The 12,413-nt window shown below is 40.4% G+C and overlaps 1 protein-coding gene across 2 annotated transcripts in view; it reads right to left on the bottom strand.

Annotated features, from left to right (window-relative positions):
• Positions 1–5,197: 5,197 nt before the first annotated feature.
• Positions 5,198–12,413, bottom strand: part of pot1 (protection of telomeres 1 homolog) — a 41,233-nt gene continuing 34,017 nt past the window's right edge. The window contains exons 10-19 of one of the 2 annotated variants that reach the window (XM_084555547.1): positions 10,886–11,070; positions 10,599–10,696; positions 9,505–9,561; positions 9,206–9,377; positions 8,755–8,963; positions 8,468–8,603; positions 7,066–7,148; positions 6,512–6,606; positions 5,977–6,082; positions 5,198–5,785 (exon numbers count right to left, since the gene is read on the bottom strand). In XM_084555547.1, the coding sequence (XP_084411673.1) occupies positions 5,646–5,785; positions 5,977–6,082; positions 6,512–6,606; positions 7,066–7,148; positions 8,468–8,603; positions 8,755–8,963; positions 9,206–9,377; positions 9,505–9,561; positions 10,599–10,696; positions 10,886–11,070 (1,281 nt within the window). In that variant the 3' untranslated portion in view covers positions 5,198–5,645. The remainder of the gene's footprint in view (positions 5,786–5,976; positions 6,083–6,511; positions 6,607–7,065; positions 7,149–8,467; positions 8,604–8,754; positions 8,964–9,205; positions 9,378–9,504; positions 9,562–10,598; positions 10,697–10,885; positions 11,071–12,413) is intronic. The other variant, XM_084555548.1, reaches the window with a different exon arrangement.

Raw genomic sequence — 12,413 nt, 5'->3', positions numbered from 1 at the left:
AAAAAAGTAACATAAGTATAGTAGTATGCCTCTGTAGTTTATTCAAAAGATGAATCAACACAGTAAAACTTAGCAAAGGAACGTCTCTCTTGTAGAGGAAGCTACTATGTATTCTACTGAGTCTTGTGTGCCATCTAGTGCAAAGTCTGAGTATTACACCATGACTATGTAACGTGTACAATCTAAAACAAGCCATGAAGAGTTTTGATGAGGTGTGAACAGGAAGAGAACATTCATCATTATTTTTCTCGACCGCTTGTCCTCTGGAGGGTCGAGGGGGGGGGGCGGCTAACACAGAGAGACACACAACCATTCACACTCACCCCTACGACCAATTTAGAATCACCAATGAACCTAACCAGCATGTCTTTGGATGGTGGGAGGAAGCTGGAGTACCTGGAGAGAACCCACGCAGACACAGGGAGAACATGCAAACTCCACACAGAAAGGAACCAGTCGGCCTGGATTTGAACCTTCTTGCTGTGAGGCATCAGAGCTAAGCACCACAAAACTGTGCTGCACAGGAAGGGAACATGAAAGGGGGGGGAAAAAACAGCCTAACGTACCAGAGTAAATTCTTACCAAAGTTACCCCAGAATCACCTCTTTCATTTCCTCTTCCTGCATGATTACCTGTGGAGTTTCCTGCTGAAGGAATTTACAAATTAAACTACACATTTCATTTCCTTCTCTTTGAGCTTCCTGTCTGCTTGCCCTATTCTATATCACAATATTTTTGGATCCAGGCTCAGTGAGTGCAGGGAATATGTGCGTATGCATCCTGCAGTCAGATGTCCAGCAGATGCTGCTGCAACATCACAGATGAGTAAATAGAGCTGTGCACATTGACAGGGGCAGGGTAAAGAGTTAGTTACATTCACACAACATCAAAACTAGGCTTTGGTATAGCTCAAACGTACACCGATCAGGCATAACATTATGACCATACTGTGTAGGTCTCTCTAGTGCCTCCAAAATAGTGATTGGTCCTTAATAGGACAATGAACCTAAAGCGAGCTAATGTTAGAGTACTGTGAATTCTGAACACATCTAGTGAATTTGGAGGCTAGGTCAACACCTTGTGCTGTTCTTCATGTTTTTTGAGTTGTTCCAACTTTTGGTGTGTGTCTGTGTCAGGCTGCATCCTGCTGGGGATGGCTGCTGCCATCAAGGAGTGTCATTGCTATGGGGTGGGGGTGTCTGGTCTGGTCTAGGTGGGTGGTACATGTCTAAGTAACATCTACATGAATGAATGCCAGGTCCAAAGGTTTCCCAGCAGAATATTGAATTGCCGCATGATGGTCAATGTTATTCTCTTCTCCTGTCAGTGGTCATAATGTTATGCTTGACCAGTGTAAGTGTTCACCATGTGGAGATGCACATATCACAAAAACTATAGCGAAATTCACTATACAAGTTGCGTCTTATATTGTTAAAGCTTACTGTAGTTGCTAAATATTTAAACCTGGTAACTGCTAGATACATTTGCTGCATAGAAACTAAAAAAGAAAACACTGTACATGGTCCACTTGGAGCAGTTAGACTCACAAACTGAAAATGAACAGCATGTTCCTTGTCAGCAGGCTGATATCCAACAGACTACACCAATGCATAATTTAAGATGATACTGCAGATACTGAAAGATCTCCTGTCTGAGACATGTTTCACTAAAATAATTACAGAACTACTTTTTTTTTATTCCCTCTCTCCTCATCAGTTAACCTCTCATCCTGATTAGGAGAACATGAATGTTGACAGAGAGGAGAGCTGTGAAGTTCAGTCGTCCACTGCAAATTTTGGGGGAATGACAACAACGAGATTTAAATAATGATCGGAACTGAGGTAGCGTACTCTGAGGAAGACTGACCTCTACTTTCTAAGATGATTCAAACTCCAGGAAGACCCCACATAATTCAGGTCTGAACATGTTAAAACTCAGCCATACATATAGAGGAGAGGCTCAAATCTCCCGCTCACAATGTTCTATATGTGAATTAAATCCATATGGTTGACATTGAGGAGTCCAACCCCAAGCTCAGTTCCTCAATTATACAAACAGTAGTCAGTCTAAAGGAAGACCCTAACATGTTGACATGATCTTCACAATTCATTTTAATGTGAACTGTGAGAAGAGATGATTTGAGCTGTAGTGAAGGGACAAAAAACAAAATAATGATTCAAAAACCTTGAAGTTTATTGAGCAGGATAGGAGGAGGATAGGGATATTGTTTATATTCATCAGAATCGTTTAATCTCATAACCGTAATGAGTCTGCTCACCCTGACTTCAGGTTGTTGCTGAGTTAAAAGAGAAAACCAGAGAAATTCTGAATATATTTACTCCTCTATGATAAAATCAATAAACAGTTTGTTTACTTTAACCAGATACTCAATACAGAAAAAACATTTGCTGCTGTTAAATGTGTCGAGCTAATATCACACTCATCTAATGCTAAAAGAACATGGAGTCTGGAAGCTTGTGTAAAAGTGAAGCGACTGTATCACATCCTCTTAAAGAATGAGTTCACTGAGATAAAAGTAGCTGCAGACGGACTTGACTGATTTACAACAGGAACCAGGTCAGTTTCAACACTCAAGATCCTTTCTTTTATGGGGAACTGATCACTGTTCACAAGTGTCTCGACACCACGATGAGTGACTGCGCTAGTGAGGCTTCAATGTCTGTTTTAGTTTTTGTGGGGATGAACGGCAGACAGTGGAGGAGTCGATGATGAAACCTCCATCTTTAACACTGAAGCTTCATCGGTGTCAGAGATAGATACAGGGCACACTAAAGGTCATGGAGTTGTTTTGGAGCAGTAAAATGCTCAACCTCACAATAATGTTTATCATCATTCACAAGAAGAATGAATGTTACCAGCCTCTACTCCGTAGAACTACAAAATCCTTCATCTTTTAATACTTACTGATGTGGTCATTTTAATTAAGTTGTTGATAAGTTTCCAAATAGATAAATGAGAAAATGTTGTGAGAAAAGCACAGATATGAGAAAAGTACAGATCTGAGTATAGTGTAAGTCACTCCATAATGATTCCGACCCTGTCACTGGAACACAGAGAACATCAGAAACTAGAATCAGAATAAACTTTTGAACACAACAGTCTACTCTCTATAGACAGGAACATGAAGATCACTGGTTTGTTTATTGACGATGGAGTTTATTGAAAATGTTCAGACAATGATGAGAGCTTAGAGATGGACCTAACTAGAAGGGTGGTTGTAGCAGAGTGTGCTCCACTCAGTCAATGATGAACTGAAACTATCTTTGTCCATCGTTAGCTTTTCACCGTGCTGAGAACATGGGCGGGTTCCTGTGGCATCACGTGAGCATATAGAAACATGTTTCGGGAATATCCGACAAAGTCTGTTAAAGATGTTTCGTGAATGTCTGGGTATAGTCACACCAAGATCAAAGTACTGACACACACAACAGAGTTTCACCTTTCACCTCATAAATAATAAGCTGAGTTTCTCAGGAGTTTCACATGGGTTCTAAGTAGTCCCATATATGACCTTTGACCTAACCCTGTCATCCATTTCTGGTTAATCCTCTAAGGACCCGCCCCCTTGACCTAGAGGTCATTAGGGTCATCCATCAAACTTTTTTGACACAAGGTATATATCTTTTCTCTCTTGCACAGTTATTTGACAGAGTCACCACAGCCCTGGGGACAGAGCCGTTACTAGAGTGGCTATTCACATATCAGTCATCACAGTATGTACAGCCACCATCAGGATCGAGGCAACATCTCACAAGACCTCTTGTAGGTTTGAAGCTGTCAGATTTGGAGGGATTCATTTATAGGACACACTTTGGAGTCAGGGACCCAACAGCCATTAGTCAACAGAAGAATGAATGCCCAGCTTTTAGGAAACGTCCAATGGCTTGACAAAATTGAACTTATAAGGACATACGACCTTAATGGTGCGAAGTCCACAGACTTTACACAGTCAGAATACCCACACACATCATTAGTTTCCAGTAGAAATCATGATTCCTGATTGTGCCTGCTCCTTTCTGGTGGATCATTTGTAACATGAATGATGTACACTGATGGGCCAAAACATTATGGCGTGATATGCTTTTGATCCTTCACATGCCAAATCATCTCTGATCAACTGAGACATGGATTATTAAAGACCTCAGAGGTCAGCCTGTGATTTCTGGCTCCAAGACATGAGCAGAAACAAAAAGTATTTTCAGTCCTCAAAAATGTGAATTGAGGTGTTGTAGTTCAGGCTTATTCCAGCAAAACGTCTTCAAACTTATTCAGGACTATACCTGCCCATTTCGCATGTATCAAGATAAATACAGTGTCACGTATGTTGTTCATGTCAAAGAGGTCAATCTTTGTCTCATCAGACCAGAGAATTTTGTTTCTCATGGTCTGAGAGTCCTTCAGGTGCCTTTTGGCAATCTCCATGCAGGCTGCCATTGTCTTTTACTAAGGAGTGGCTTCTGTCTGGCCTCTCTACCATACAGGTCTGATTGGTGGATTGCTGCAGAGATGGTTGTCCTTCTGGAAGGTTCTCCTCTCTCCACAGAGGAAAGCTGGAGCTCTGACAGAGTGACCGTCAAGTTCTTGGTCACCTCCCTGACTAGGGTCCTTCTCCCCTGATTACTCAGTTTAGATGGCCGGCCAACTCTAGGAAGAGTCCTTGTGATTCTGAACATCTTCCATTTACGGATGATGGAGGCCACTGTGCTCATTGAGACCTTTAAAGCAGCAGAAATCTTCCTGTACCCTTCCCCAAATTTGTGCCTCAAAACAATCCTGTCTCAGAGGTCTACAGACAATTCCTTTGACTTCATGCTTGGTTTGTGCTCTGACATGCAATGTCAACTGTGGGAGCTTATATAGTGAGGTCTGTGCCTTTCCAGGCATGTCATGTCCAATCAACTGAATTTACCACAGGTGGACTCCAATTAAGCTGTAGAAACATCTCAAGGATGTGAATGAATTTGAATCCATTTTGGGATAAGGCTGTAACTTAACAAAATGTGGAAAAAGTGAAGCGCTGCGAATACTTTTTGGATACACTGTATATCCCAGACCTTGACGTGAGCATTGTTATTCCATGTTATTTTCTTCAGTGGTCCTGACAAAAAACAAAGCATAAAAAACACTAACTTTGTGTCTTTTAAAAAGACACTGAAATACTTCTATCTTTGTCTGTAGCTGTGACAAGAGCACAAGAATGTGTCCTCTTGCATCCATCCTCCTTGCATCCTACACAATAAACAAATCCTACTAAAAAAAAAATGGACACCTGCCTGGATAAACTGAGGTGAGATACTCTCTAGATCAGTTCAGACACTGCAGACCATGAACTATAATGCTGGTAAAAATCTTACCTTCCTTTGTCAGGAAGGATTCAGTGGTTGCTTATCTGCGTCATACACATATGAAGCTACAAAAAGATCAAACTGATTAAAAGTCCTTGGTTAGTCTTTTATTTCGAAAGAGTTGGAAAACAGCAGAATTTGAAAGAATACACTCAGGTCACTCAGTATTTTACACAGTTTTGTAACAATCTATTATGCACACACCTTTACGTAAATTTACAAAATAAATAGAAATATGTTCCTGCAGGTTTACTGGTGATCTTGGATCCTGTGAGTGGTTCAAGCAGGGTCGGGTTCAGACTGTGTGGAGGACGGTTTGATGACAGTGGTGTTGCAGATCTGATAGCTGGTCTGATTCTGCATCCCTTCCTCCTCAGCTTGATATGACATCAGACACAAGTCGAGCCACGGACGTCGTTCTGAGGACAAATGATCTAATATTACAACCCTGAGACTGAACTCACAACCTGCTACAGTTTAACTTTTGTGAGGGTTGATTGCATTTTGTGTAATCAACCCTCAACCGCAAATTCTCTTTGTCTAGTGTTTAATGTGTGAGGTTAACACTTGAAGTGTTCAGTGCAGGTGTTTGTGGATTTGACTGACATACCCGTACTTCCCTCCGGTGGACAGAGGAAGTCCATGGTGTGACAGATACTATTCTGAACCTCCTGATTGACTGCTACATCCTCTGCCGACACACTGAAGAATGACTCCTGATAAAAGACACAAAAGTTAACAGGTAACAACCTCACAGTCTGAATTTATCACATCTAGAAATAACAGCCAAAAATAAGTTCATCTAATGGTGAGTTAGCAATCATCATTCCTTGAGCTAACTACCATGATTTAACACTACTTTATGAACTGACCAAACTCTGTCTATTATTGCTATTTGGACTAAAAGTCCCTAGTAGTAGAAATTATGTTTGTCTAATATGTCTCTAAGTTGGAATAGTGCAGAATATGAAATATTTCATCTACAATTTTCATATCAGAACTTAAATGTTGGGCACTACTGTTTTCAAAAGATCAGACAGACTAGATAATGTGAAATGGATAAAAATGAGCATTTTCTCCTTTCTCATGCTACAATGTGCTCCGATTCAAAATAAGATGAAAATGAAATATGGTTTGAGTCTCACAGCATCTCTCCACAGGAAGACGTCCAGCGTGTCGGTGGCATCCTCCAGCTTCAGCTTCATCACCAGGATGAACTGCAGCAACTGAACGCCGAGAGCTGCAGATGAGAAAACCAGAGACATAACGCTATGTGATTTATTTCAAAGGAAATATGCAACTACAAAAGACCTGAGATCAGCCAGGAGCTGTTTAGGAACTTTTACAACTTTCCCATCAGGAGGAAGGGAAGCATGCAAAGATAAAAGTCTGACAGAATGAAACACACCAACAACACCTGCGAAATGTTATATTTTGTCAGCGTAGTGTGACATCCAAGAACACAATATGCTCAGACACACACATACATGACATACATAAGGAAAATGGCAACTTCACTTCATGTTAGACATAATTTAATAAAAATATATTCATTTCCCACCAAAAAGTCAGTCATATTAAGTTATTCACTGGGCCATTTGTGGCAAAAAAACTGAAAACTGTGAACTGTTTCTTGTCTCCTCTCCACCTCCACACTTTCTTCCGACAGTCCAGTAAATCAAACCAAACTCTTTCTCACCTTCTGCAATGATCTTCTCATTGATCACTTCCTCTCCTTCAGCACGCGGCTCCCTCACTGCAGGCTTGGAGCATCGCTTACACCTACAACGCACACAAAAGATTAGAACAATTCAAAGTTGCCTTACATGTCCTTACATCCAGAGACTTTTAGATCACACACCTAGCATTTGAGGTCTGTGAATGAGTGGCATGTGGACCATCTATTACAGAGCAGACAGTTTCAGAAATAGTAACACTGTGGTCTTTATGAATGTTTCTCAGGTCTTCACACCTCAACATTTCTCCTTAATCTATGTTGAAAATGAGAACCAGTCGTTCACTCATTATCTAATATATCCCAAACTTGGCATGTGGCAGCAACAGATCTAAGCTGTTTGCTTCATTGAATAACTCTGAGGTAACATTATCTCCACTGTGAAAACTGTCCAAGAGACAGCACTGAGAAGTTCATTCTTACACTGTAAAGTCGCTCACTTAATATATTGTGCATTTGACAGCAGCATTACCTGAGGATGTCATGTGATTTAGAAAGTACCCCCCTACATCTGCGTTTCGTGTGGCACATTCAAACAGCATCTTTTTTTTTTTTTTAACTCACATATACTGACATTGGCCCTGGTCGTGTTTCTGATACATTCCGTTTTCACTCCACTACATGGCAGAGTAAATATTATACATTCTATACCTCCACACTTGAGAGCTTTAGTTACAGCAGATTCTGATTAATAATAAAAAATAATTTTTTTTTTTTTTTTTTTTTTTTTTTTACAATAAAACGGAATGTAGTGCGACGGTATTGATCTTGGGGAAAAAATTAGAAACTACCTGTTAAGGTAGCTCCATCTTTACTGATGTGATGAACACATTAATGCATCACTAAATAAAATCCAAAACATCAAAATATGCATGTCTATTTTATCATTCTTCGTGATTTAATTCCTCTGATGGTTTTAAAAGTGCTTTTTTCTGTGTATGGGTCTGTATGCTACACAGTGCTACCTTGACTTTACATCCAAACAGCTGTCCAAACTTTGATTTATGACACAGAGTTCATAATTCTTAAATGAAAAGAGGCAAAAAAAAAAAAAGGAACTAAAACAAAACTCAAAACTCATCTGGATTAGTGTTATCACAGGACCTCTGTGTTAGGAGAAATAGGGTAGGTAATTTGCAGTGTGATTTTTACAGCTAATCCACACAAGATTAAGATCACAGACCCCCTCCGCCGTTATGACACATTACTAGAGGTCCCTGGGTAAAACTTTAGTTACTGTATTGTTAGTCACTGTAATACTGTGTTAAATATTAGCTCACACAGCATCCTGTTTACCCAAAAAAAAAAAAAAAAAAAAACATTTGCTAGTAAAGCTCTGACTATACTGCGAGGTTTTGTTTCTGACCCGTAGTATCTCTTCCTGCCTCTGAACAGGAAAGGTGCTGACAGGTCTAGCAGATCCAGGTGACCTCCTGTTGACCTCGCAGGTATGATGTTCTGGTAGCCGGCTGCCAGTTGACACGTGTCCTCCAGAGATGAATCTGCAAGACACCAGTCCCTCTGATTTCAGGATGATGTCTTCGTGGGTTTCATGGCAGGAGATTGATTCTTGTATAGCATTTTCATTATTAACCTTCTAAAGTGTTTATATTTTAAGTTTTAAGTACATCAAAGTAAGATTTAGGTTGTTACCCATGAGGAAAATCAGCTCCTTGCTTTTGCCCTCTGACAAAAACTGGCTGGTCATGTGAACTCTCAAAGACCGGTTCTGGGATCCCGGCGAGTGTCTGGGGAGGTTGACTTGTCCATACAATGCCCACGGTGGGGGACTACAGGGTTCAGAGTCCCTGGATGCTTCAGAGAATATACCTGCCACCATGTCATCATCCGGAATGTCCTGTCTGAGATCACAATGTCCAATCAGAAATCGGGTATATTTTACAAATCTTACATGTATTTACACCTGGTGAGATAACAATTCATGTCTGAGCACCTCCAAATGTGCTCTGGCTGATTCGCCTGTATCATAATTTGTTCTGCGTCCATTTACAGCTTGCACTGCCATGTCTGCTTCATCCAGATAGAGATAACATACTACAGCTATGTGTAAATGGGGACCCTGACTCAGCGTGTGTGTGCCTACATTGATGTACACTTGCTGCAGTAGAGTTTCAGAGCCTGGAAGAGTCTGCAGGGTTCGTAGGACCTCAGCTGGGCTCGGACGTGGTGAACCTGACCCGGATTGCTCTGCTTCAGTTTGGACAGCATCACTGACTGCATGCTGTGACTACAGCTTCTCTCTGACCACAGGGAAACTATCAGAAGAAAAAAATGATACAGTTATAATAACGGTTGCATTCTGTAGTTATAGCACTTTTCATCTATCATTTCCACATGCAATTATAAAAAGCATGCACAGTTGCACTTGTTTTATTAACACACCTGGAGCTACTGCAGAGTTACATGTCATACCTGAGGTGCCTTCAACTGTTCCACCATCTAAAACACACAAAAAGAAAATGTGAAGCACTGAGCCACACATAGCTTCTTCATCTCACATATCCTATGAGCAACTTCATTATACAGAGCAATACAACTTTAATTTATTTTTTTCATTATAACAATGGCACTTTTTTAATTTCACTTTTGGGATAACTGTCGCATAATCACATAAGAATGTTCATGCTCTTTGCAATGAAACTGTGTCCTAAATATTGTGTCCACTCAGAGTTACACAAGAGACATCAGACCTGATTTTCAAAGTCGAGTTCTTTTAGCTACGGCTGTTTCTCTATCTCTGTGGAAACCTTCAGGTCACATTTAAAGTTTGGAGTTTTTATTTTATCCCCAGTGAAGCATGGGCTTTTAAAAGGCCCTGCTAATGCAAGGAGTTCCCTGCAGCTTCAGTCCATCCATCCATCACTCCATTCTTCCTTTCATTAGGGACGAAAGTCTGTCTGAGCGGTCAGGATCTTATTTCTAATCAAAGACTGATGGATAGCAATAACTTTCACTATTCATTCTTCTTATATCTTTATCACAATATATTACTGTATATTTTCATCCTTAGTCATTGGCAACCAGACAATGTGCAGTTTACTGAATGGGCAACTGAGATGCTAGCAGCTCTGCTAGGCTGTACTTTGGGTTGAATGCTATTGTCGACATATTAGCATGCTAACAATGACAAGTAGGTATAAAGTTCATCATGTTCAAGGGAATATCTTCTATGCCTTGTAGTTTACGGTCATAAACCAAATTATTGGAGGTTACAAGGTTACAAGGTGCTTTTCATTCATGCTTCGGAGAACACAAATTGTGCCTTTGATTTTGTTCAAATATGTCCATCTGGACGAAAGTAGAGACCCTACATAGCAGGAAATGCTACTCTAGAGTTGGATAAATCTCCACAAAAACTCATTAGATGAAATTAGGGGATGAGAGTTACAACAGGAACAGATTCTAGTGACCATTAGAGGGACTGCAGTTTAACTGATCAGGAGACCAGAGACAGTGACCTGCACAGCTTCTCATACCCAGAGACTGCGGAGGAGTGAACCAGCTCTCCAACATCTCTGAGTCTTTCAGCTCAGAGAGCTCAGCTTCATCATCCTCTCGGAAGGCCTCAATGACTCTACGGACACATAAATGAGAAGAAATTATGTAAAACATGTATTATTACAGATAGTTTGCCTTTTTCTAAACTAAGAAATTGTCTGGACAAACAGTCCTTTGGCCTGTTGTGGTCCCACAGCATTACGGAGCAGAACCAAAACCTGAGCTCAGTGTGAAGTACGGAGTATTCCCTTGTCTGCTGCTGTACCTCTTCAGCTCCAGCACATCAGGGCTGTTTTCTGGAAGAACTTGTATCCCCCGACCATATGACGTCCCTCCATGCAGGTGAAAAGCCAGGTGATCCACCTCCTCTGACTGGCTGCTGGTGAGGCCCGGCACTTTACTGGATCCACGGATTGCTCGCAGGTTGTAGATCCTCAGGAACGCTCCAGGCTGATGGGAAACATGGGCCGATAAACACGGAGCACACACACAAAAAAAATAGAGACACTAAAAATACATGATATCATTAAACTGATGAGCAGGAAGAGAAAGGATGAGTTCATGTAAAAAATAAAATAAAAAGCAGTGGTGAAAAGACATTGTTAATGAAGAGACTGCACTACCTCGTGTGCAAGCGCCATCTAAACAGTGAGAGAACAGATAGATTTAATTTTTGGCCCTGAATCTTTCCAATGAGGGAGCTGTTGCCAAGGTAATGTAAAATGCTTTGTAGTCTACAACATACACACTGTACATTCAAGATGAAATATGTAAAAAAATGTATTTCATGTTTATACAGTGTAATTGTGGACACTGGGTGAGGGTTAGGGGTACCTTCTGAGATTCCAAACAAATTAGTCAGCTCAGTAATCACAGTCGCTTGTGTTGCAACACAGATGTGCAAACCTCCTCACCATTTTACAGTTGAGCATGGACGGAGAGCTTTGCGACGTGTTTTTCTTTTTTTTTTGCCACAGGTCAAGAAGAGTGCATGTTTGTGACATCTTCTGACTTCCCAAGTTGGAAATGTGTCTAGCCACGCTATAACCTCTTCAGAAAACAATATTAGAAAAGTAATACTCTAATCGTTTCTCTGTTTGACACTAGAAAATTGTTTAAGAAAAACAGTTTGTGGAAAACCATAAATGATCTATCTAGCAATATCCAGTATGCAATAAAGTCCCGTAATTTAGGTAGTCAAAATGACTAATACTAAATGAATGAAAATGCTATCAACAGTGAGTCTCTTAGTTATTTTCCCTGTCTTGTGCATTATCCTTAATCTTATATAACACTGAAAATGTAACCACTATGGGATAAATTAAAGAATTATTTTATCTTATTCCTACGATCTTCATATTTACACTTCTACTTAAAAAAAAAAAAAAAGCCAATAGTCGACAATAGTCAAAACAATAATCTTTTGTAAGATCCAAGTGTTCTCACTTCCTGTCGTCAACTGAAAGCCCAGTTTAAATCACCTTTTGAACTATCTTCTCTCTAAATATGCTGTTTGCATTTTCCTATCTACTTTATACTATCCCTTAAGGTTTTATCCATCAGTAGATGGCGATGCTGCACTACGCTTATAGTCAGCGAGGTGGCAGTGATTCAGAAGCTGCTCAAAGGGTTTGGCTTGAAGGGTTTGTCATTTGTGTTGTTTTTTTCCCCTCTCGGTACTCTGTCACGACAAGCCTGCAGCCAACAGAAATCTGTCCTCACACTCATCATCAACAAACTCTTCAGAGATCAAGTATCAGAGGGATTCACTATCTTCAGAAATTTCATGGAAT

This window comes from Chelon labrosus, assembly GCF_963514085.1.
Source record: "Chelon labrosus genome assembly, chromosome: 11".
Lineage (NCBI taxonomy): Eukaryota > Metazoa > Chordata > Actinopteri > Mugiliformes > Mugilidae > Chelon > Chelon labrosus.
This window is presented reverse-complemented; position numbering and strand designations above follow the sequence as displayed.